Genomic DNA, 26,699 nt, shown 5'->3' with positions numbered 1-26,699 from the left:
TTTATTCATTTCAAACGGGCCGGATCCGGCCCGCGGGCCGTAGTTTGCCCACGGCTGGGCTCGACCTAGACCACAGGTTCCTTTGTTCTCATGTCTCTTTGTTTTGGGTTTCTGTAGGCTGAGTGCAACACTGACCCTCATCAGTTTTTTGAGTTTCTGTACAACCATGGCATTGGGAAGCTGTCCTCTCCTCTGTACATAGCCTGGGCTGATCATCTGGAGGGCCAAGGACACCTGCAACATGCCAGCGCCGTCTTTCGGAGAGGAATTCAAAACCAGGCAGAACCTAAAGAGCTGCTGCAGCAACAGTACAGGTAGTTTGAAAATGAAGCTCTGAAAAAAGAAATAAAAAGAAAATGAAGCTCTGTGTGGTGTTTCCTGCTTTGAACTGTAATATTTGCTCTGGAGATAATGTTTTAATAATCTCCTTGTTGTGGAAAGTGTGGATAATAAACAAGAGTGGAAAGGAAAGAAACTGCCCAGAAATAATACTTCCAATATCTTTTCTTCTGCCTCTGTGTGTGTTTTGTGTTTGTGTATTTTAACAGTAAATTGTACTGTATGTTAGTTAGGTTGTATATATTGAGCTCTTTATTGCTGTTAAGAAATTATGAACTTTTATATACTTATAAAGTAGTTGATAAATCTGTCCCAGAGTTATGTCACACTTTAACTGTTGAACATTGTGATTTTTATAACAACGTAATAGCCCAGGCCAATATTTTTAGTGCTTAGGGTGTTGGGTTGCAAGTTCGATTCTTGTTTAAGGGCACATACCTGTGTTGTAGGTTCAGTTCCTGGTCACATCATAACAGGTGCAGGAGGCAATCAACCTATATCTCTCTCACATCAATGTTTCCCTCTCTCTGTGTCTTTTTCTCCCTGTCTCCCTCCCTTCCACTCTCTCTAAAACCAATGGAAAGAATATCCTCGGGTGAGGATTAACAACAACGAAAATATAATCTCCTTTTTTTTTTCCTCACCAGAAGAAATGTTCCTACTGATTTTAGAGAGAGAGGAGGGTGAAGAGAGAGAGAGAAACATCGATTTGTTGCCTCTTGTAGGTGCCCCAGCTGGGGATCAAACCCAAAACTTAGGTAGGTGCCATGACCAGAAATTGAACCTGCAACTTTTTGGTGTATGGGACTATGTTCTAACAAACTGAGCCACATATGTTAATAATTTTGGTTTGCACAATTGTTTACTTTTTCTGTGACTATGTAGTATCTTTCATTTAGGGAATTTGAAAGGTATAGAAAACTAAAGAAGCAGAAGAAACTTTGGCATTTTAGTTGGCACTCTGCTTTTTATAGGATTACAGCCATGCTTTATGTACATATGCAGCTTTGCAACAAGATTTTTCCCCCTCATCATTAAAGTATCTCCTAATGTATTTCCTATTTTTAGCTAGTTTCTTCTGATTCTCAGAATTGACACTACTGAGTGAAAGGATATAGGAAGAGTTTTAAGGCTTGTGATACATATCACCAGATAACCTACTGGAAAGGTTATACCAGAGTTCTGCTGGTCCCTCTAGCAGCATATGAGAGAGTTTATCTCACTGCACTCCTTCGTGCACTTAATATACTCTTTTTTTTTTTCTACTTTGTTATAGTTCTCATGCCTTTTTTTTAGGGAGAGAGAGAGAAACATCAATTTATTGTTCCCATTTATGCATTCATTGGTTTATTCTTGTATGTGCCCTGACTGGAGATTGGACCTGCAATCTTGGTGTATCGGGATGATGCTCTAACCAGCTGAGATACCTGGCCTGGGCCCCTTGTGCTCTTTTTAATAGTAATTTTGACAGTTGAACTTGTTTTTTCTATGGAGAATTTAAAGCAAATCTAAGACAGCAAAATATTTTACTCCAACTACTTCCTTAAACATCTGTAAAAATTGATTTCTTGTAGAAACTTACACCATTTTCAATTTCACTAAAAGAATTATCAATAATTCTTTATTATTTAATTTTCAGTTATTTATTGCTATGCAATTTTTTATACTATTGGTTTGTTTGAATTAAGAGTAAAATCAGATTTGGCATTTGGTTGCCTTTAGCTATATGTCTCTTAGTCTCTTCATACTGTGCACTCTTGCTCACATCATTCAAAAACGTTAGCTCTGGATGTTGCATGTGACTTGACAAATTGGCTTGATATTCAAAAGTGCCATAAAATGACATTTAAGTTCTCACAGCATGACCAATTCTACATCTGCCTTTATAAGTAGTAGCTTCTACAAAACATTAATTATGTTCCAGGTATATAGAATGCTTAAAAAGAGGGTTTAAATACCCCATGTTGGAACATTGGCATACTTGCTACACAGAGAAGAAGGGTGCATTTTCCTTATGGGTTTAAGAAATACTGATATAAACTATGCAAACAGATGAATTTTCTAATGTAAATATATTGGGTGAGAAGATAATCCCAGTTGTTCCTTTTAAATTTTGGAGCATCTCTAAAGATCAACTTTGCATTCTCCCTTGATCTCAGTCTTTTCTAGCTTAGAATAAGGTGCTTGGCATATTTAGTTTTTTCAAATATGTATTAAACTGAAGTGTATTATCTATACTGATTATTTGTGCCTTTCTACTGTCATCTAGGTTATTTCAGACACGTGTTACCAAAACCCATTTGCCAGCTCAAGGTAAAATAATGTTTTCTAAAATGTTTAAATTATTGCTAATTTAGTCTCTGATTTGCACTGCTTTAGTCCCTCCTTAAACAATTTTTTTCAGTTTTATTGATTGTATTGTCTTAGGAATGGGGAAGGTACTCTGATCATATTAAGGCTTGCAAAGTAGCACTAGAGATCAGGGGCTCTGTCTTAGCACTTTAAAAGAGCAGACCCACAAGAAAGACTTTATTTCATTGTATTCTTAGGATTTCAAAAAATAAATAAAAATTGCCCTAAATTGAGGGTAGTACTTACTCTAGAGTCTGTTTTGATTTGAATCAAATGTGTTCAATACAACTTTAAAGTAATGTAGTCATTTTCTTCCTTAGAAATAAAGATTACATTTAAGAGTAAGTGTTGGAACAAGGTTGGAAAGCTGATTTATTTTGTAATGCTCCTATTGAAAGATCGGGGAAATATGTTTGTAATAATTGTTAATATGGTTTTTACCCCTGTTTCTCTTTATTTCATTACTCCTCCTGCCCCATAGCTAGAACCTCAGAACCTCTGCATAATGCTCAGATTTTAAACCAAATGATGACATCAAAATCAAATCCAGCCTGTGTTCCGAAGAATCAGGTAATAACATTTCTGTAAACTGGGAATGGTATTGAACAGTGATCTGCTGCCTTACACATCCTATGACTCTAACCTCCGTGTCATCTACTTGCACCTGTGGTGACTTTCTGGTCTGTTGTCATCTACCACTGCTCACTTCCAATATTAAATTTTTAAAAAATTTAAATGAGAGAGAGAGAGAGAGAGAGAGGGAAACATCGATTTGTTGTTCCACTTATTTATGCATTTTTTGGTTGATTCTTATATGTGCCCTAACCGCAGATGGAACCTGAAACCCTGGTGTATCAGGATGATGCTCTAACAAACTGAGCTACCAGGGCTCCAATATTAAATGTAAATAATTTACTGACTGTCTTACATTTATCTGACCTAGGCACCCCCACTATATAACCTCCTGTGTCTATATGCTGAGAAGCTCCCCAGCAGCTTCTTTATTTTGTTCTGCTGGCCTTCTCAGGCCCAGGAACCCCTACCCTAGACCACATCCACCTGGAGCCCTGCTTTAAACACTGAGCCCTGGCCTGTGTGGCTCCATCTGGTTGGAGTGTTGTCATGAGCGATGGAAGGTCTCAGGTCTATTCCTGTTCAGGGCACATATCTAGCTTGCAGGTTCAACCCCTGATCAAAGTATGTATGGGGCAACTGATCAATGTATCTCTCTCATGTAGAAGTTGCTCTCTCTTTTTCACTCTTATTCTCACTCTCTCTCTTCCTTCCTCCCTCTCTAAAGTCAATTTAAATAAAACCACCACAGGCCCTGGCTGGTTAGCTCAGTTGGTTACAGTATCTTCCCAGTATGTCAAGGTTATGATTCGATCTTTGGTCAGACCACACAGAAGAATCAACCAATGGATGCATAAATAAGTGGAACAACAAATTGATGTTTCTCTCCTTCCCCACCCCCTCTCTAAAATCAGTGAATAAATATTTTTTAAAGAAACCTCATTTTTAAACATTGGTATCTATAACATCAAACCTGGGCTCTACTACTTCAGGCAATTATATTTCCAGTTTCTCAAACACTCTTTATGTATCTCTTAATTTATGTATATCTTGTTTCCCGTTTCACTCTCTAATGCCAAATTATAGTGAATTTAAACTCCTTTTTACACTTTTCAAATTTGGAACTTGGGGCATGACTCTAACCCAGGGGTGGGCAAACTTTTTGACTCGAGGGCCACATGCTTAAACTGGACCGGAGGGCTGGAACAAAAGCATGGATGGAGTGTTTGTGTGAACTAATATAAATTCAAAGTAAACATCATTACATAAAAGGGTACGGTCTTTTTTTTTTAGTTTTATTCATTTCAAAGAGGCCAGATCCGGCCCGCGGGCCGTAGTTTGCCCACAGCTGCTCTAACCTCTCCCTCAGGTACTGGCAAAAATACTGTTTCATTGATGATCTGTAAATTTTCTGCCATCAACCCATAAATGTAACTGTACCCTTCCCTGCCATCTCAATGGAAAAAGGCAGCTTTTCACCTGAGCTTGTCTTTACTCCTCAAAATTTTTGCCCTGTCAAGATCTCTTCTGCCCTAAAGGCTCATTGATGTGTAAAATGCTCATCTTTGCTTCACTCAGCCTTCTTTCCAGCATCTTTCCCAGCACAACTGCTTTTTCAGAGTTTTCTGGGACCTCCTTTAAGCTAAATCCAATGGAAATGGCTCTGATCTTATCTTATATGGGCATGTTTTCTTTAACACATTTCTAGAAGTAGAATATGAATTTCTAATTTTGATAGATACTCACAGTTCCAATTTACATCCTACACATTCATGCCAGCCTCCTTGCTGCTTCCTGTTGCCCAGACTGAGTTTTTAGACAGCAGTGTTGGGTCTTGTTTATGGTCACATTCCCAGGACCTAGCTCAGGAAAGGACATGTATGAGGTATTCAGTTAATAGTTGTTTAGTGACCAGAAGAAAAATTAAAAATGTAGCATTTTGCAATGTTAATCCTATAACACTTGGGCACTGTGGCCCAGCTCTGGACTGGATTGAAGGGAATAAGTGCCTGCCCTTCTCTACTACCTAGGAGGGAATTCTTAAATCACTTTCTATTGGAATTTTTAGATGTAGAAGTTACAACTAATAATGCAAACTCAAGTTTCATATATTAATTATAATTTAAAAGAACATAAATAAATCTATGTGATGATGGAGAGGCCCTGTGAGCATATTCATATTGTTTTGTGAAATAATTTGTGTGATGGTTTCTTTTCAGGTATGTATTTTTTTGTTGTTATTGTTTATTTTGTCTTTTTAGGGTTCAGAAGTTTCTAAAGTAACATCTTCAGCTTGTGATAAAGAGTCGAATATGTAAGCACATTAATTTATTCCTTAGTTCTCATCAAGAGCTGCTTTTGTACAGTGTTGTAAATAATGTGTTTTTTTCCCATTATAGGGAACAAAGGGTGGTCGTGATTTCTAAATCAGAATACTCCGGACATCCCTCTCTGACAGCCAGAACTGACATTCAGCAGGTTGTTATGTACTGCAAGGAGAAGCTCATTTGTGGAGAGTCAGAATTCTCATTTGAAGAGCTGAGAGCCCACAAGTACAATCAACGGAGAAAGCATGAGCAGTGGGGTATAGCAGTCTTATTTGAGTTATTTTTATATCACTAAAATAATTCTCACTTCCAAGTTACTAACATTTTTGAACAGATAATTGATGTGGTAAAAGAATCTGCAAAGTCTCCAGCGCATCCTTTAAAAAGCCTAGACATCTTTGTTCATTGTTATTGTGGCAGCCTTGTTGTCAAAGGGGTTGGAGATGAAACAGCGCTAAAATAGATATCCATATCAGTGTTGCTTTAGCTTTTAGTGAAATGGGTATTTTAAAACTTGTAAACATTACCTGTATAGGTGAACTTCTATATATAGCAACTCTAAATCACTGGGTCAGTTATTTGTACTGTCAAAGGATTAAGTTAGGAATTGGAGTTAAGAGACTTTTCCAAGATCTGCAATTAATACAAATAGACATTTAGAAGGAATCCTCTATGGAGGCGGCCAAGATTTTCTCACAGGGAAAACTGAATGTTAACACCAATATTGTTGGGGGTTTTTTTGCTTTAATAATGTAGACCTCAGAGGAAAATGAGCCTTTGTTCCACTCAGGACTTATACCATCTCAGTTATTTGTACTATAGTCACTCTGTTAGCCTTCCTTTTTTGTTTCTTATTTCTCATTCATTGGCACCTGAAAGAACAGTCATTTCACACTCATGGAGGACCCATTTTGTGCCATGCACAGAAGCATTTTTCCTTCACATTTTGTGACCTAAAGTCTTAGCCAGGTGATTTGATTTGTATGACATGGTTATGTAACCCAGTCATTGTAAGTGGGGCTACCTGCAATGTATTTGACATACCCTTCAGAGAGCTTTTGTTTTATTTCTTCTTAAACTTAAATCTTTTAAAAACGATTCCATTTTCACATGATTTCCACAGTCATATTTGTTTTAGAAGTACTTAGTATCATACAGTGTTATTACCAAATATTGTTGATCAACATGTAAATTTTTGTAATTTACATGCTCTGATTGTAAAAGTAACCATGCCGAATGGCAGATAAAAATGATAATTAAAAGGTGAATTCTATCAAACTACACTGGTGGATATTACTAAACATTCACAGAACAGTTAATACCAAATCTTCTCAAGCTCCTCCAAAGAATAGAGGGAACACTTCCAAATTCATATTATTATAAGGCCAGCTTGATTCTAATACCAAAACTAGACAAGAACACCACAGGACAATTCTCCTGATGAACATAGATACAAAAATCCTCAACAAAATACTAGCAAACTGAATATATTAAAAGGCCATACACCCGGATCAGGTGGGATTTATTCCAGCAATGCAGGGATGGTTCAGCATACACAAATCATTGAACATGACATATCACTAAACAAAATCAAGGATAAAATCATAGATCATATCAGTAGATTCAGAAAATTCATTTGATGAAATTCAACATCTATTTATGATAAAAAAAAACTTTCAGCTGAGTATAAAGGGAATGTACCTCACTGTAATAAACCCCACTATTAACCCCAAATTCAGTGGTGAAAGCTGAAAGTTTTTCCTCTAAGATCAGGAACAAGACAAGGATGCACACTTTCACCACTCTTATTCAATATGGTGTTGGAAGTCCTACACAGCAATTACACGTGAAAAACAAAAGGCATCCAAATTGGAAAGGAAGAAGTAAAACTTCACTATTTACAGATAGCATGATATGTGTATAGAAAAACATCAAAGAAGCGTTAGAATTAATTTAAAAAATCTGTAAAGTTACAAGATACAGAGTTAGTATACAAAACACTATGAAAAATGAAAACACTTCAAAACATATATGCACCCCCATGCTTATTGCCGCATTATTTCTAATACCCAAAATAAGGGTCCATCAATGCAAGAATGGATAAAGAAATTATGATTGATACATCTACATACATCTACACATCACACACCCTGGGATATTATTCAGCTGTGAAAAATAATGTAATCTTAAACCATTTGTAAAAACATGGCTGGACCTTGAGGGCATTATACTAAGTGAAATAAGTCAGGTGAAGACAAAACTGTATGATATCACTTCTATTTGGAATTAAAAAACATAAATACAAACATTAGTGGTTGTCAGGGGTTAGGGTGAAAGGAATAAAGGGGGTGAAATGATACAAACTTCCAGTTATGCAATAAATAGGTCATGGAGTATAATGTACAGCATGGGGGCTATAGTTAATAAACTTGTCTGTTTGTAAGTTGCTAAGAGAGTAGGTCTTAAAGTCCTGATCATAAGGAAAACATTTTGTAACCATGTAAGGTGACAGGTGTTAATTATTATCTTGTGATCAAATATAGAATCATATTGTACCTCTGAAACTAATAGTTATATGTCAATTATACCTTAATTTAAATAAATAGCTGTCAAAATAAATGTAATACATGTTTTAGTTCTGATAACCTAATACCTAAGGAGAAGACTAGTAAAAAAATTGCAATCCTATGGCCTACATTTAAACTTTGCATTCAAACCATTTATCTTTTCTAAAGTAAATGAAGACAGACATTACATGAAAATGAAAGAAGCAAATGCTTTTGAAGAACAACTACTGAAAGAGAAAATGGATGAACTTAATAAGAAGTTGCATCAAGTGGTAGAGACATCCCAGGAGCACCTTCCCGCTTTTCAGGAAAGTCCTGAGGTATGTGTCCTCTTTACTGATGCTTGCCATGCCATTGATTTTCTTTTTATTTGCGCCTTTCTAGGCCCCATTTTTAGTTAATTCTGATGTTAAATATGCATGTACATGTTTATATATATTTCTGTACAGTGTGGGGCAAAAGTACGCTATATGGAAAATAATATAATAGTTAATAAATAATAATTCAAGTGAACGCTGTACACCAATCTACCTTTCTTATTAAAAAATAATAATAATACAAGAATAAACTCTGCATTTTGAGCACTCACAACTGTAAACTTACTTTTGTCACACCCTGTATTTATATATTTATGATTCTATTGGAATGTTTTGTTTTTTCTTATTTATTTGGATTTCCTTTTTTGCATGATTTTTTTCCCAGGATAATTCCAAGAAATTGTTAAAATAATTATCTTGGGCTTTTTTTTGCTATATTTTCTTGGTACTTACCAGTTCTATATCCTCATTCTCTCTAAAGAAACTGTTCAATTATGTTCCAATGTTCATTGTGTTCAAACGCATCAGATATATTCTTAGTTTCACTTTTCCTGGCCACATATCCCCCATAGCTTTCTATCTTGGTCCTCTAGGTTGGCTGAGGGCAGTTGTTCTTCCCTTGTTCCTCTCCTATGTTGTATCCCTGTTTTCTCATTCCCTTGTCACTGTTGCTCCTTAACATCTATCTCTATTTTGGTGGCACATAGTCTCCAAGAGCATTTTCTAGAAAAGCATATCTGAAGGTTAATTTTTTGAGATCTCACACACATAAAAGACCTTTATTCCACCCTCACACTTGGGTGATAATTTGGTTGCACATGATGTCCTGGAAGGTAAGTCATCACATTTTCTCATCCTTGAAGGCACTGCAACCCTGTTGAGAAATCAGCTGAGAGTTATGGGAGCTCCCTTGTAGATAACTGCTTTTCGTTGGCTGCTTTTAAGATTCTCTCTTTTGGCTTTTTGATTATGATGTGTTTTGGTGTGAGCGTCTTTGGGTTCATTTGATTGGGACTCTGTACTTCTTGGACTTGTATGTCTGTGTCCTTCACCAGGTTAGGGAAGTGTTCCATCATTTTTTCAAATAGGTTTTCAACCTTTTGCGTTCTCTTTCTCTCTCTCTCTCTCTCTCTCTCTCTCTCTCTCTCTCCCCCCCCCTCCCTCCTCCTTCTGTTACTTCTATGATGAAATGTTGGTATGCTTGGTACTGTCCCAGAAATCCCTTAAACTATCTTCATTTATTTTTTTTATTTTTTGCTGTTTAAATTGTGTTTTGTGCTACCTAGTCTTCCAAATTGCTGATTTGATCCCTTCATCTAAACTGCTGTTGATTCCATCTAATGTATGCCTCATTTTAGTTATTCTTCATTTCTGCCTGGTTCATTTTTATGTTTTCTATCTCCATTTCATGTTTTCAGTCTCTGTTGATGTTCTCACTGAGATCATCTGTTCTTCTCCTAAGTTCTTTGAGCACCATTATAACCAGTGTTTTGAACTCTAAATCTGTTAGATTGATTGCTTCCATTTTATTTAGTTCTTTTTTCGGAGTTTTGTCCTATTATTTCATTTGGGATATGTTTCTTTGTCTCCTCATTTTGGCTACCTCCCTGTTTGTTCCCATGTAGTAGATATATCTGTTATTTTTTTAAAATATATTTTTATTGATTCAAGGGGGAGGGAGTGGGAGAGAGAGAGGGGGAGAGAGAGAGGGAGAGAGAGAGAGAGAGAGAGAGAGGGACAGAGAGAGAAATAGAGAGAGAGAGAGAGACAGACACCAGTGAAAAGAGAATCATTGATCAGCTACCACACTGGGACCTAACCCACAACCTGGGCATGTGCCCTGACCGGGAATCGAACCATGACCTCCTGGTTCATAGGTCGATGTTCAGCCAGTCAGCCACACCAGCCGGGCTATCTGTTATACCTTTAAGTCTTAGTAGGGTGGCCCTATGTAGTAGGGATCCCGTGTGGCCCAGTGGCACAGTCTCCCTGTTCACTTGAGTCGGATGCTCTAGGGTTTTCCCTTTTGTGCCCTCCTGTTGTAACTGAGTGTGTTGGCACATCAATGGGTGGGACTGATCCTCAGGCTGACTGGCTGTGGGGACTGGCCATGATACTACAGTGGACAAGCTGTTCTGCAGGGGCTGACCCCAGGGAGCAGGTTTTGCTTTAGCACGGCTCTGGTGCCTCTCAGCCCACCCTTTGGGTGTGTCATTTGTGATACTGATTGGGCGGTGGTCTAGTGTGGTCTGAAGCCGGCTACCAGGTGTGTTTGTTTTGGAGCTTCTTGGGAGTGTTTTCAGTATAGGCCAAGGTCAGTTACTGCCTGTGTCCAGCCCAGGTCCACCTCTAAGAGCTACAAAGTAATCATCAGTTGGTAGTTGTCTTTGTTAGGGATAGAGGCACCTGGGAGAGATTATGCTGTGAACCCAGGCCACTACCACTAGTGCCTGGCAGGGGGCCGATTAGCAAGAGGAACAGGGCAATTAGAGGCCACAAGAGGTTCAGTCAATGTGCGAGTCTAGTGGGGCAAGGTTTAGAGAATTACCAGGGTGGGGCGAGAGTTATGTTAGCCAGGTTAATGGATAGCTCTATATTGGAACCTCAATTCTCTAACTCAATTCATTCCAGAAGACTGTTCAAGAACCGATTTGTTAGAAAACCAAATCATTTTTTTTTCCATTAGAAATAATGTAAATTGAAATAATCCATTCTAGACCCCCAAACAATTCCCTGTTTTAACCTTTTTTTTATATAGTACATGTCTAATATACTATTTAATCTATAAATAAACACTTCTTTTCTTAAATTTATCAAATCACCCCCTACTAGCCTTAAACAAATCACTTTCAGCACTCATTTCAGGGGAATCTTTCATATCAGCATGGGGCATCTTTTCTTGTTCCGATATCATTGCCTCTGAAATTCTGTTCAAATCAACAACAGTTTTTCTACCTCTTTAATTGTCTGTGATCATTATTTCTTTCACACCCTTAGCAACATTAACACTCTTTTTTTTAATTGTTTTATTGCTTAAAGTATTACAAAGAGTATTATATATGTCTCCTTTTTTTTTCTCCCCTTGACCCTCCTCTAGCTTCCCATGCCCCCAGTGTCTTGTGTCCATTGGTTATGCTTGTATGCATGCATACAAGTCCTTCGGTTGATCTTTGTAAAAATACTTTTATATGGTGAAGAATTCACTCTTCTGTCTTTTAACTTGGTAACAAAAGAGTGTACAGTTACACTCTACATTGAATAGGAAAACAGAGATTTTAAATGAAGAGTTTGTTGTTCATCTTGTGTAAGCCATGCTTGTTTGTGTGGCAGTTATAATTGTAGTTTATACTCAGGTTTCCTATTCATTAAAGAGAAAATAGCTACCAAAGGTAAAATTTTGATGGAAGGGACATTATTATGAGTATTTGATAAATTGACTTGGTCTTTTCCCAAAATTAAGTGAAATGAGACAGTTCTTAAATACTAATAAAACTAGATGGGGCATTATTTCAGTGGTTTGAAGTTTGAACTGCCAGTTGTGTCTATGGTTAAACTACAAAACCATCCGTCATATAGAATGGTCCTTTATGTTCTTGTCGACTGTTCATTTCAGAATACTTCAAGGAGAAAGGAATCTACTGAAGACAGATGCCAGTGTTTGAAAAGCTGTAACACCTAATGACTAAGATTCTGGACTTCATGGTTTTGCTTTTGTTTGCTTAACATGACAGGTTAATCCAGCATGCATGGGGCCAAGTGTCGGCTCCCAGCAGGAACTGAGCACTCCATCTCTGCCAACCATAACTCAGCAAACCTTAGAGGGCATGGGAAAGAAACCCAGACAGGCACCTGCTGCTGTTCCTCCTGAAGCCAATGCGGTCACTGTGGCTTTGGTGTCCCCAGCCGTCAGCCAGAGTGCAGCTCCTCCTGCACCTTTGGCAGCCCAGCCAGGGACAGACTCCATGTTTTCAGTGGCCGGAAATGATGCCAGGTGAGCCAAAATTGGTTCAGTGATGACAGTGCTGTGAATGGTGTCTGTCAGTGTCTTCCACAGTTTACAAAATCAGGAGCAAAATGTAAAAGACAGCTACTTCCTATTTTTAAACCAAGTTCCCAAAACTTTAGCCCCAAATTTTGCAGGTTTACCTTCTTTTATACTTCTTTTAGAGCATGTGTTTTACTTCATACTGCTCTCTTGAATTAAACATTTTCACTACACTGAAACTCAAGGATCTTTTTATAACAGAAGAATATACATCTGTTAAACTGAAACTACTTTTGCTCACTAGCTCTTATTGAATACACATAGGGATTATTACAGTCCAAACAGTTTCTTAACATATGTTCTTCTCATCTTCCTTCTGTCTTCCCACCAGGAGTGAGGTTAATATCTATTACACAATATCTATATACTGCTGAAGATGTATCCCTAATTTTGAGGGATTTTCCTAGATTTCTAAAATAGAGTGTCATATCACTTGTTTTGTTTACATTTTTTTTAAAATATATTTTATTGATCTCTTACAGAGAGGAAGGGAGAGAGAGAGAGTTAGAAACATCGATGAGACAGAAACATCAATCAGCTGCCTCCTGCACACCTCCCACTGGGGATGTGCCCGCAACCCAGGTACATGCCCTTGACCTGAATCAAACCTGGGACCCTTCAGTCCGCAGGCCGACGCTCTATCCACTGAGCCAAACCGGTTTTGGCTGTTTTGTTTACATTTTTATCTTCAGTTTCTCTCTTTCAACATACAGCAATTTTATTGAACCATTAGAAAAAATAAAAGCTACAATTAATCTCATATTCTCCCTTTGGGTTAAAACCCTTAACACATATTATGGTTCTTAAGTACTGTTCTCCCTTAATGTCTGCAGTTAACTTTTGTCAATGATTTCCCTGGAAATAAGATTTTAAATCATCATGCTTTTTCACTCACATTAAGATAATAATTCAGACCTGGTTACACTACCATGTATGTAAGAAGGGGGACTGTTGGTGGGACTCATGATTCCATTAGATCTTCATAGTTAATTTATGAACCTATAAAATGATAAGAGCAGCAGCAGTGACATGCCTTGTGAAAGTGATGCCTGACCAGCCGCCCCTACCAAGATGGTAAAATTAAAAGTGCTGTATTTTTTACTTTATATAAGAAAATTTTAGCAGCGTTAAATGGATGAAGTCCACTATCACAACTATACTTAAAACAAACTGCTAGAAGTCTTTTGTGCCATTTTTTCTTTCTTAATAACCATTAAAATCTGGAGAACAATGTACTGTGTCAACTGGCTCATGACCAGTGGTGGTCATGCAGCTAAAGCTCAGCAGTGCTTTTCCTCACCATGACTCAGGAGAGCTGTGTGTTAGCCCTTTAGCTTATGTGCTGAATGGGAACATTTAAATTAGGGAGCCATTATCTTGCAATACCACATAAAGGAATGATTAGCATGCTGTTAAAATACATAATCACTCTATCAGGCAAACATTAGTACCTGGCTTATAATTGTAAGAATTCTTTTCCTCAAAAGGAAATAGAGAAAAATAAAACAAACATTTCATTTACTTACACTGTAGGACCTAAGCAGTTCTATCCATTTTTTTTTTTTTTTTTACCAGTAGGTTTGTAATTGCTGACATTTTTTTACTATTCTTTCTTGAGAGTTAGTGTGTCTTAAGAGTTTTCTCTTCCAGATGTGTGACTAGAACTACTCAGGAATTCAAGCCACAGAGCAGAGCAGAGAAGAAAGAAGGTAATGTGTAGCTACAGTACATTTGCTCCTGACCTGTTTCCCAGACGTCTCCAGGTCACTCAGGTCTGTGTGGTGGCCTGGTTCATGAAGGCTTCAGACCTTATTGAAGCTGCTGTTAGCTTTCCTGTTAGAATATAGGGGTGAGATGAGCGCTGGACCATTTCAAATAGAGGTAGAAACCTACTTTTTAGTCACATCTTACTAGTTAGAATCTTTTGGAAACTTGATTTGTGAAAACCTTACTGTTAAATTTCTCAAGTTCATCTAAAAAAGAGTCAACTTTAATATGTCATGAGGTAGGAAATGTGATTAAAGGTTTAAATAGGGATGTTCTAGTTCTATTTGGTATTACTTTGTTTGAGGCATTTGCACTGAAGTTATGTAAGTTTTACGGTATAAGTAAAATAAGACACATAGCTTGGATGTTCACTCTCCCCTCCCCCCCATGTGACTGTGACATCCTTTCCAATGACAGTTATATGGGAGCAGAGCTACTCAAAAACAGCTGGAGACCCCTGTATTGAACCCAGATCTCCTGAGCACTCTCTAGGGGTCTGGCACTATTGTAGGGAGTTAGGGGTGTAGCCATGAACAGAAAGGACAAAACCCACCTATGTGGAAGGGAAAGGAAGTATTGCTGTTGCAGAGGTGGATTGAAACTATAGAAGTGACCTGGGAAGATGTCCAAAAAGAAAGTAATATTTAGGGGTCAAAGCCTGGAAGAGGGGGCTGCTCATGTGGCTAGCTTAGAAAAACCATTTCAGGCCTATGCAGAATGACCCTCAGGTGGGAATGATCCTGAGGTGTCTAAGGACAGCAGAGAGGCAGGGGCGGCTGGAGTGAGCAGAGGAGGAAGAAGAGAGTGAGATCTGGGCCTTATTAATAAGATAAAAAATGAAAGTACATTAGTAATGGAAATCCTTAGTGATAATTATCAACGATAATAAATGTTTTAATTATAATAAGTTTCTTATATTGTATACCTTTTAAATAATTCTGATTTCCTTACTGATATTGCATCTTGTCCCCATTCCTTTAATAGGGTGTGAAACACATAAGGTTGTTAACACAAGTTCTTTTCACACAACTCCAAACACATCCCTGGGAATGGTTCAGGCAACACCATCAAAAGTGCAGCCATCACCCACCGTGCACACAAAAGAAGCATTAGGTAAAGCCTTTGGTTGGAATGTGTAGCCTCTGACAGCAGATTAATGAAAGGTTTTTGCAGCTTTGTTTACAGTTATTCTTTCTACATCTTTAAGGGTTCATCATGAATATGTTCCAGGCTCCTACACTTCCTGATGTTTCTGATGACAAAGATGAATGGCCATCTCTAGATCAAAATGAAGATGCATTTGAAGCTCAGTTTCAAAGTAATAATTTGTTTAAAACTGCTAAGTACATAGCATTGTAGATGACTGTCATAGGAATATCAAGGATTATACAAGAAGTGGCCCTACCCTTGATTAGCTTGCCACATAAGGATGGGGAATGTGTGAAATTAAAAAATGCGAGAATCTTTGACAAGGTACTTGATGTGTATCATAGATCAGGTTTGTTTCTAAAACAATAATAGTGCCAAAGAAAGACAAGATCCCCATGGGTAGAAATGGCTAGAAAGGGCTGAGTACTTGAAGTCTGACTCGAGTCTTGCCTGGTAGTAGCAGGGGTGGAGTGCTGGAGGCCAGCAACTATCCTACATTTGTCTGGAATTGGGATTCCTGTTGGAAGCCAGGAAGAGGTCATGATAAACTAAATAAGCCCTGGCCGGTATGGCTTGGTTGGAGCATCGTCCTATGCACCAAAGGTCAGGTCACACAGCCAGGTTGTGGATTTGATCCCTGATCGGGGCATATGTGGGAGGCAGCCAATCAATGTTCCTCTCTCCGTCTTCTTCACTCCCTCTATCTTCCCTTTCTCTCTTCAACATCAATTTTAAAAAAAAGAAAAAACAATACTAAGATCCAGTTAGATTCAGGAGGATCTGAAATATAAAGCCACAATGGTTAATTCTTAAACAAAATGGAAAACAAAGCCATTGAGAACTTTGTTAAGTGAGTCAGGTGACAATAACAATGTTTTAGGAGAATGATGAACACCATGTTTTTATATGTGGCAAGAACTTGAATGCGAACCCCTGTGACCATAATTAAGTTACTTTACCTCAATACATAGTAACTTATCGCATTACCTAGTATTTGAAATGCTGCTATCACTTCTTTTCTGTGAGCTATTATTCCATTTTCTTATTTATAGTTGAAGTTTAGTATAAAGAAGAACGTTTTCTCCCCAGTGCAACAATTAAATGCTGGGGTTTTTTTCCTATTGCAGAAAAGTCAAGTTCTTCTGGAACTTGGGGAGTCAATAAGATTATCTCTTCTTTGTCATCTGCTTTTTCCGTGTTTGAAGATGGAAACAAAGAAAATTACGGGTAAAGAAACACCTAGTTAAAATCTCCTTGGAGGAGAGTCCTCTGTGTCTCAAGGCAGTGAAGTGGCAATAGAGTAGTCTGCCAATCAAGTGATCTGCATTATAGCCCCAGCTCGCCGCTGATGGTCTTTCTGACCCGATGACCAGATTATTGCTAACCTTCCCCATATCCTCAGTGCTATGCAGGACTCAAAAGAAAGCAGACTTCCTGCAGTAAAAGGTTATAGTAGTAAATTATCCGAGAACTGAGGGATTCTGTGGATTTGAACTTTTATTAGATGTGAATGAATTCACCAATCCTGATATCTGTACATGCTCTGTTTATATTTGCAGGGTTGATCAGGTAGAAAAGGAGATGGCTTATGGAGGTTCATACTGCAGAGATAATATGTTTGAAGGCCAAGGGAAATTACATTAGAGAGGGTAGCTTCAGGAATTTTCAGTATTAATAGTTTAAACCATGCAAAGAGAAGTGTCTGTATGAATTAAAGATATCACAATATGGACGTGATTTATACTGTGGCAGAAAGAAGAAAGGGCTGACCAGCTATCAGAGAGAAATCCCATAGCTAAACTAAGCACTGGAAATTAATCAAATGCACGGCATCCCTGACCTGTGGCCATACCACTAACTCTGTTCCTAAAACTTATAGCTCGGTAGAATAGAAACTTTTGTATTTTCCACCCTCGCTGAAGTAACTTGTTCTACTCTTATCTACATAGTCACATTAATTCAGTTTGCACTTAGTTTTGCTACAACTATTGCAAATGTAAGGAATATATATGTAAGTACTAAGTAGTTAAATAGGATAACTGGAGAGTGTTTCTAACACTCAGGTAGTAACATTTATTTCCTTAGCATGTTTTATTATTTATAATTTTACAAATCTTTTCTTAGATTACCACAGCCTATAAACAAACCCACAGGAGCCAGGGCTTTTGGCGAACGCTCTATAAGCAGAGTTTCTCCAAGACCAAAGGTAAATAATGTCTGCTCATCTGTGAAATGGTCTGACCACTCTTCCCTTTATGTTTTACCAAATAGTTGTGATTGATAAATTAGATAGTTTATGTAAAGCTACTGAAAAATTATATGTTATATGAAGAGTGCGATTTTGGGGTACATTATTCTACAATTTTTTGAGTATCTAGTATGTGCCAGACACTGTGATAGGTATAGAAACTGAAAAAAGAATCTGGTGTGATCCTTTCTCTCAAAGATCCTGCCCTCTATATAGGAGGACAGGGGTGAAGGGTGGGGTAGAGAAATACACATGTTTTCTAGACCTGGGAAGTGAGGCCTACAAGTGGACTATTAGCAAAAGTTAAATTGGGATGATCCTTTGTGAGGCATGGCAGCAGATAGGTGTCACCTGTTTGTTGGCCCAAAGCATTTCTCTATTACAGCAGCTCTGTGTCCAGTGCACACTGAGCTTCCACTTCAGCCCTGAGTCTTATCAAGCTGTACTTCTCGTCATTTACCCCAGGCTACCCTCTGTTGTGATGTGTCAAAGAGATGCTAAGAAGCTCTGCTAAACCCTGGGTTGTGGTGTTCATCCCATCGTGGATTCTTTTGAATAAATTATCACCCAGCTCTCTAATGCTTCTGGTGGACTTTTTGACCTTAACAATTTCCTAAATAATGGGCTAAATTTCAAATATAGTAGCATTATCTCAGAGGCGCATTTTAGTGAACTATTCAACTACGTGTGCTTTGACTAAAAAACCCACAATGAGTTATCCATACATCCTGGCCTTAAGCATAGGCCAATTGCTTTATCCTGTGTTCACCTGAAAAAAAACAACCAGCCAGCTATTCCTGCCATGTTGGAAGAGACTTGGTCGGATTCATGAAGACCACAGTATATATAAAAACCAGGGGTGGCATTTTTATGGGCAACTAAAGAGCTATGGTCAATTCTGACTTAGCAGTTTCTGCTTTTGTCATAGACTCTAAAATTGACCTTTGTGTCCTTGGAGAAAAAGCTGATTCTAGGGCTGGGCTAGAAAAATATAAACAAGCCTAGAATTCTGGTATCTTATAGTGCCAGAAAGTAAGGAAATGCTTTAAAAAAATGGAACACAGAAAAAGGACACAGGAGCCAACCTAAGCAGCCAATGGCCAAACCTGGGACAACATAAGCAAGAAAATAAGTAGAATAGGGTAGTATTAAATTCTAACCCAAGAAATAAAATAAGTATTCATATTGCTATAAATAAAAAGGCAGAGAAAGAAAGCATCCTATAGAAGAACTCGAAGTCAGGTAGAAGGAATGAGTGGCTATAGAAAATGGCTGGCTGTCAGTCACAATGATAATAATTGCTTCAGGCAAGATCCACAGGTGAATATTAAAATTAGCTAGTGAAACTTTAAGAGGAAAACAGGATATTTGTATAGCCTCAAAGTATCTCACCCAAATTATTAATTACTGTAGTGGTTTTAGCCTTTGTTCACCAATGCTTTGATGTTCCTCTATCCAGAAGGTGGAGCTTAGTTTACCTTCTTTTGAGTGTAGGCTGGACTTAGTGACTTGTTTCTAACAAGCAGAGTAGAGAAAGTGGCTATGTGTTAGACAGAATTACACCTGTTTCCTCTTTCATTCCTCATTTTTCTGAGTCTTCAGAAGCATTAATGTGTTAAATTTCATGGCTGACACAGGGAGATGGTTGATTTTTTTCAGTTCATCTTTTGTTGCAGGAAGTACTTCATGCTGAAGAGTTTTGGGATGACTCGACAGTATGGGGCATCCGCTGCACCAAGATGCTGGCACCCAGTCCTAAGAGCCCAGGAGACTTTACATCTGCTGCACAGCTTGCATCTACTCCTTTCCACAAACTTCAGGTGGACTCAGCACACACTCTGGAAGATAAAGGTTGTGTAACAATGCTTGTATAGGGTATAGGTTTATTTTATGTTTTACAACAAACAGAAAGGCTACTACAGACAGATTAAATAAAAAATAATGAGCATTTATATTTTATTAATTTGATAAGAGTAACAAATAGTAATTTTTAGTTCTTGATATTTGTCTATAGATCTCATTACTTTAGAGGCATAGCCAAGTACTAAGAAAATGTTATTTATTTTTAAATATGTTTTTATTGATATTTAGAGAGAGGAAGGGAAAGGAATAGAAATAGAAACGTCCATGAGAGAGAAAAATTAATCGGCTGTCTCCTGCCTGCCCCCCTGCTGTGGATTAAGCCTACAACCCGTGCATGTGCCCTGACCAGAAATTGAATCAGTAACTTTTTGATTCACGGGCTGACACTCAACCACTAAGCCACACTGCTATGCAGAAAATTTTATTTTTTAGTGATCTGATTTAGTGAGAGTAATGAGAAAACTTAAATAGTCCTTATTTCCCCAAAATGTAATACTTCTATATCAAGATCTTTGTACTGTATATATGAATTGTACCTTAATATATAACATTTTCATTGAGCACAGATAGTTGTTACTTATTAACTGCTGGCCTACAAAATATATATGCAATGAGATCTGAAACTACTTTACCTTTTGGAAGACTACTGAATTACTAGCCAACTCTTATCATTGCTGGCACTTTTTTTTTTTTTTTTAAGAAAGCAATTGTTGCCGAAACCGGTTTGGCTCAGTGGATAGAGCGTCGGCCTGCGGACTGAAAGGTCCCAGGTTCGATTCCGGTGAAGGGCATGTACCTGGGTTGCGGGCACATCCCCAGTAGGGGATATGCAGGAGGCAGCTGATCGATGTCTCTCTCTCATCGATGTTTCTAACTTTTATCTCTCTCCCTTCCTCTCTGTAAAATATCAATAAAATATGTTAAAAAAAATATTATTTAAAAAAGAAAGCAATTGTTCACTGAAGCATGCCAGTAAAAGAATTGCCAAGGAATTTCTCTCCCCTAGATGGAAGCATATTTGAGCTTGTATACTTAAAAATGTTTAACTAAAGGTATAAAAGTTTTTTGTCAAGTATTAACCCAACATGATATATTTCTTTTCTGAATTTTAAAGAGGAGGTCAGCTGAAACCTGAACAATTGCCAAGTGTTACCACAAGTTTGCCACTTTAATAAAAAAACGTTTTTAAAGTTTTTTTCTCTTCAAGAAAACTAGTTTAATCAGTCAAGAGCCTTTCGGAACAGTCAAAAATTGGCTACAATTATAGTATTTGCCAGTTTGGTTCTATAAGTAGGAGCTGATGTTCTAGTTTTTAAAAATATTAGCACCTATTTGGTGAGGCAATATCTGATAAAATTTAATTCAGTGTAATATTTGGCTATATATAGTACTAACATCACTTGGTAGAAGTTTATTCTACATTTCTGCCCTATCTAGTCAGTAGATGTGTGGGGGGGTTTTCTTTAGTTAAAAGGAGTGGCAACTGTTGCCAGGGAGCTTTCTGATGTAAACATACTATATCATTCAATCAACTAAAACAACCGACTGACTGAAAGACACCAAAACCCCTGCCCTCCTAAAGCCTGGCAGTCTTTATACTCGATGTCCTTGTCTTCAAGTTCTCCCAAAGCAGCGTGTGGCCTGCCTCCTATTCCAGTAACCTCCCATGATTTGGTCATCCTCCCCACAGTGGACCTGCCCTTCTCCAGGCCCTATTCTCTGAAGGATTGTATGGATTAGATGTATAAAGTTGAAATGCTCACATATATTAGTAGTAGAATGTTTTTTAAAGTGATTTTCCCCCCTTTTAAAAATCTTACAGCACATTTACCATGGAACACTATTTTAAAATTACAACAAGAGTCACTATAAAAAGGAATCCTTGACTTTATAACATAAAATCATGTGTGTACACACGTATCCACATAACATCTACCTCTAATTTTTTATGTTTCAGAAAATGTGATAGCAGCACAGTGCACCCATGTGACTTTGGATTCATGTGAAGAAAACGTGGTGCAACCCTCAAAAGACAGAAAGTTCAGGTATAGTGAGCATGTGGTTCTGTCACTCCATTTTCATTCTAGCTTTGCTTTAAGATGTAATAGAATTCCAGTCCTTAAAGGCTAATAGCATTTTTATGGACGCTCAGCTTTAAGTCCGAAGGTCCTCTCTGTGGATAAACAGAATAATTAATCTAAACATGGGGTACATCAGGGCTATGAGAAAAGCAATGAGGTAGCAGAGAATCCCTGTGGGAAGAGTTTCTGTATCTGATTTCCACTAATTTGGGGAGCAGAACTGCAGTACTCTTACCAGACAAAGACCCTGTTGCAGAACTGAGCAAACAGAATTCCTTCTCTATACCCATTGTAATTAAGACAGTCAATCACTTCCTTTTATGAGGCAGAAGATACAGTGTTTAAACTTAGGAATTGGTGCACAATGCAGACTTACCATACATTAATGTTTTGCAGAAGTAAAATTCCAACATATTTGAGTAGTCTGATAGACACTCAAAGTAGCTATAATCTTTTGAGCATTTATTATATCCCAGAACAGTGGCTATGCTTTTCATAAACTGTATCTTTTAATTAACTGTACAGTACCTTCAGTTATAGGAACTCGTCTTTTCTACCATTACAGATGAGGAAACCAGGCTTAGAAGGCTAAATAATGACCTAAAGTCATACAGCTTCTAATTGGAAGCATGGAAACTTGAACCCCCATATCTTTTATTTTAGAACCCTTACTCTCACCACTGGGCTGTGCTCTTGTTATCAAACTCCGCCTCCCCCCCCTTTTTTTTAATTAGAGAAAAGGGATTTCTTTGGTACCTTTTTAATATTCTTTTTATTTTTTATTTTATTTTTATTGTTGACACTATTACAGATGTCCCCATCTTCCCCCCTCTTTGACCACCTCCACCCAGCCTCCCCCCACTTTGCCCACCTCCACCCAGCCTCCTCCCCCTTTCCCTCTGGCCATCACCACACTGTTCTCTGTCTATGGGTTATGCTTATATGTTCTTTGGCTAATCCCTTCGTTTTCTGTGACCCCCCTCACACAGCTGTCAGTCTGTTCCATGTATCCATGCCTCTGTTTCTATTTAGTTTGTCAGTTTATTTTGTTAATTAGATTCCACATATAAGTGAGGTCATATGGTATTTGTCTTTCTCTGACTGGCTTATTTCACTTAGCATAATAATTTTCAGGTTCTTCCATGCTGTCACAAAAGATAAGATTTTCTTCTTTTTTTTATGGCTGCATTGTATTCCATTGTGTAAATATACCATGGTTTTTTTTATTCATTCATTGACTGATGGGCACTTGGGCTGTTGTACAGATCTTGGCTGTTGTAAATAACACTGCAATGAGTATAGGGGGTACATATATTCTTTTAAATTGATGTTTCAGGATTCTTAGGATATATTCCCAGAAGTGGGATCACTGGATCAAAAGGCAGTTCTATTTTTAATTTTTTGAGGACACTCCATATTTTTTTCTACAGTGGCTGCACCTGTCTGCATTCCCACCAACAGTGCATGAGTGTTCCCTTTCTCCACATCCTCACCAGCATTTGTTGTTTGTTGATTTATTGATGATGGTTGCCATTCTGGCAGGTGTGAAGTGATATCTCATAGTGGTTGTAATTTGCATTTTTCTTGAGCATTTTTTCATATGTCTATTGGCCAGCTGTATGTCTTCTTTGCAGAAGTATCCCAGTCCTTTGCCCATTTTTTAATTGGGTTTGTCTTCCTGATATTGAGTTGTATAAGTTCTTTATATATTGGAAATATATATCTTTATATAATTGGAAATTAACCCCTTATCAGATGTATCCTTGGCAAATATGTTCTCCCATGCAATGAGTTCCCTTTTGATTTTATTGATTTTTTTTTATCGTGTAGAAGCTTTTTAGTTTGCTGTAGTCCCATTGGTTTATTTTTTTTCTTTGTTTCTCTCTCCTAGGAGATATATCAGCAAAACTATTACTATGAGAGATGTCTGAGATTTTACTACCCATGTTTTCTTCTAGGATTTTTATGGTTTTGTAACTTACATTCAAGTCTTTAATCCATTTTGAGTTTATTCTTGTGTATTGTGTAAGTTGGTGGTCTAGTTTCATTTTTTTTTTATACCCACCCAATTTTCCCAACACCATTAATTGAAGAGACTGTGTTTACTCCATTGTATGTTCTTGCCTCCTTTTTCAAATACTAATTGACCATATAGGTATAGATTCATTTCTGGGTTCTCTGTTCTGTTTCATTGATCTATATGTCACTCTATACATTGAGTATTGATTTGGGGTTTATAAATAAATTTTAGCCTGGACATTCTATATAATATAAACCTAATATGCAAATCAACCGAATGGGAACTACCGGGCACTATGATATGCACTGACCACCAGGGGGTAGACGCCCAACACAAGAGCTGTTACCTGGTGGGTCAGTGCACTCCCACAGAGGGAGTGCCGCTCAGCCAGAAGCCCAGCTCACAGCTGGTGAGCGCAGCAGCAGTGGCCAGAGCCTCTCCTGCCTCCAAAGCAGCACTAAAGGCCCCTCGGGGGGTGCCCCTCGGGGATGTCCGGCCAGGCAGGTGGACATCCTCTGAGGAGTCCTGGACTGCGAGAGGACGCAGGCCAGCCTAAGGGACACCGCCCCCCCCCACCCCCAGTGCACGAATGTCATGCACCAGCCGCTAGTGAATTCATCAATATGGAATCCATGAGTACTGAGGCTGAATGTACAGACATATATATGTGTAAAAATGTGCCAGTGTTGGGTTGTTGGATTGCAGTTCACACTTTCTGTTTATTTCATTGTTATAAAAGAAGGTATTTTGGATAAAGATAAGTGTTCAATCTTGGTGATAGTACTGGTGCTCCTATAATAGCTTGGAGGGTATAAACTGGTTCTTCTCAATGTTTCCTACTAAAGAATATTCCCTGTATTACCTACCAATTTATCGAATATATTACCACATCTTTGATTTATTTCTAATCATATGGTACTAGCTGTGTATTTGTATATTTTTGTTTTGTCTGAAGAAAATGCTTTAATCAACTTTGTGAAGCAATTTTGGAATATCATTCCTAGAATGAAAAGGAAACTGCTTTGTGAGGCTTTTATGTGGTCAAATCTAGTAGTCTTGTAATCACGTGGTATTTAGTTTTCTCCTCTCTCTTTTTTTTCACACATCCAGTCCAATTCAAGAGAAAAGCCCAGAAGCAGCATTCCCCATCAGTGCATCTTCAGCATCCTTACTGCATCCGAGCCAGCCAGCTGCAGGTGTCATGCTGACCAGCGAGGCAGAGCGGAACCTGAAAGCTTGTACACTCACAGATACTAACCTTCCTGTTGTGCGGGAACCATTGGACACCAGTACTGGACTCCAGGCAGAATGGGTGCAGCCTCGGTCGCTTGGGAATGTGGATACCTCAAGTATGAACAGATTCTCAGTCTTCATTATGCCCTCAAATAAGGACAGTCACCTAGTAAAAGCTGCTTCATGAAAAGCTCAAAGAGCAGGGACTCAAATGTCATTCAGAAAGAATTTACATATTTTATCACATTTGCTGATGCTAGAGGGCAAGTTCATCCATTTTAATTTAATTTTATTTTTTTCTTAATCCTACCCCAAGGATATTTTCCATTGATTTTTTTTTTTTTTTTTAGAGAGAGCAAAATAGAAGGAGAGACACAAAGAGTGAAACATCAATGTGAGAGAGACCCGTCAATTGGTTGCCTCCCACAATGGCCAGGGATCAAGCCTGCAATTGAGGTACATGCCCTTGACCAGAATCATACCTGCGACCCTACTGTCCAAGGGTCGATGTTCTATCCACTGAACAAGACTGGCTAGGGCCAATCCATTTTAATTTTAGAAAGTGTCAAAAATACCTGTTGGAAGAGTAAATTGGACTCGGAGGGCATACTATGTGTCAAGGGTTTAATGTAATACTGTTGTCTCCATTTTACAGAAAAGTAACCAGGTTCAGTGTTTAAGAGATCCCCAAACCCAGGCTGCACAAAAACATTTTGCATAATGGTTAGAAGCCCAGCCTCTGGAGATGGACTGGCTAGGTTCTAATCCTGGCTCCCCCTCCTATGAGGTCATGTGATCTTAGCTGAGATTATTTCAGTCCTCTGTGGCCTTTCTGTAAAGTGGCAATGATGCTAGTACCTACTTAGTCTTATAGGAAGGACCAAGTAAGTTACTAACTGTAAAGTACCCAGGACAGTATCCTACGTAGGCTTAGCACTAAGTAAATGTTTTAACTGAATATTGGTCTAATTATAGATCTAAAATAACAATGAACTACACAGAACCATTCATTTTGACTTTTGAAAATGGTTTTTATTATTTGAATCAGTGCTCTTTACAGGTGAGGCTTCTGAAAGCTTATTTAATGCATGTCTCCACTTGCTTTATTTGTAATATCTTAGGTACTAACTTTATTTATTTATTTATTTTTTGTTCCCATTTCTTTAAGACTTCACTGTTGAGAATCCATGGGATGATCGATTGATTTTCAAACTTCTGTCCGGGCTTTCTCAACCAGTGCGCTCCAGTCCAAATGCTTTCGAGTGGCAGTGTAAACTTCCTGCCATCAAGCCCAAGACTGAGTTTCAGCTGGGTAAGAACTATGTGGTAGTAACTTGAAACTCTTATTTCTCTGTGGGAAGTTTGTGGTGACCCGTGTGTGTGTGATTTTGCTTCTGGCACCACCATCACCTTGGGAAGGGTATTGAGCCATAAAAGTAGGTAACATTTTTATTGCTATTGGGGCCCTAACGTCTAGAAGGCCAGTTGACAATACCTATCAAAATTAAAAATGCACATACTTTTAGATGCAGACATCACTTCTAAGGATTTCTCACAGATATACTGCATATATTCCAAATAATATGTGCATGTAAAAGCAGCAGGTTGGAAGCTACATAGGTGCCAGTGGGGACTGCTTCAATAAATAACTGGATATCTCTGCAGTGAAATGCAGCTCTCTGTACTTATAGGGGATGGCCTCCAAAACGTGCTGTTAAGAAAAGAGCAGACTAGTATTATGTACTGCTCTTTCTTAAAAGTATTTTTATTGATTTCAGAGAGGACAGGAGAGGGAGAGAGATAGAAACCTCAAAGATG

The 26,699-nt window shown here is 38.1% G+C and overlaps 1 protein-coding gene across 1 annotated transcript in view; it reads left to right on the top strand.

The window, feature by feature from the left end:
- Nucleotides 1-26,699, top strand: part of BUB1 (BUB1 mitotic checkpoint serine/threonine kinase) — a 40,897-nt gene that overhangs the window by 4,886 nt on the left and 9,312 nt on the right. Inside the window, exons 4-19 of the mRNA XM_006769212.2 lie at nt 118-314; nt 2,609-2,652; nt 3,173-3,261; nt 5,526-5,578; nt 5,664-5,848; nt 8,327-8,478; nt 12,207-12,466; nt 14,171-14,229; nt 15,272-15,400; nt 15,495-15,605; nt 16,564-16,663; nt 17,561-17,642; nt 19,361-19,535; nt 21,505-21,592; nt 24,759-24,997; nt 26,050-26,193. Coding sequence (XP_006769275.1) covers nt 118-314; nt 2,609-2,652; nt 3,173-3,261; nt 5,526-5,578; nt 5,664-5,848; nt 8,327-8,478; nt 12,207-12,466; nt 14,171-14,229; nt 15,272-15,400; nt 15,495-15,605; nt 16,564-16,663; nt 17,561-17,642; nt 19,361-19,535; nt 21,505-21,592; nt 24,759-24,997; nt 26,050-26,193 — 2,107 coding nt within the window. The remainder of the gene's footprint in view (nt 1-117; nt 315-2,608; nt 2,653-3,172; nt 3,262-5,525; nt 5,579-5,663; nt 5,849-8,326; nt 8,479-12,206; nt 12,467-14,170; nt 14,230-15,271; nt 15,401-15,494; nt 15,606-16,563; nt 16,664-17,560; nt 17,643-19,360; nt 19,536-21,504; nt 21,593-24,758; nt 24,998-26,049; nt 26,194-26,699) is intronic.

Source organism: Myotis davidii, unplaced genomic scaffold (genome assembly GCF_000327345.1).
Source record: "Myotis davidii unplaced genomic scaffold, ASM32734v1 scaffold744, whole genome shotgun sequence".
Taxonomy (NCBI): Eukaryota; Metazoa; Chordata; class Mammalia; order Chiroptera; family Vespertilionidae; genus Myotis; species Myotis davidii.
The sequence above is the reverse complement of the archived record's forward strand: the minus strand, read 5'-3'. Positions and strand labels throughout refer to the sequence as shown.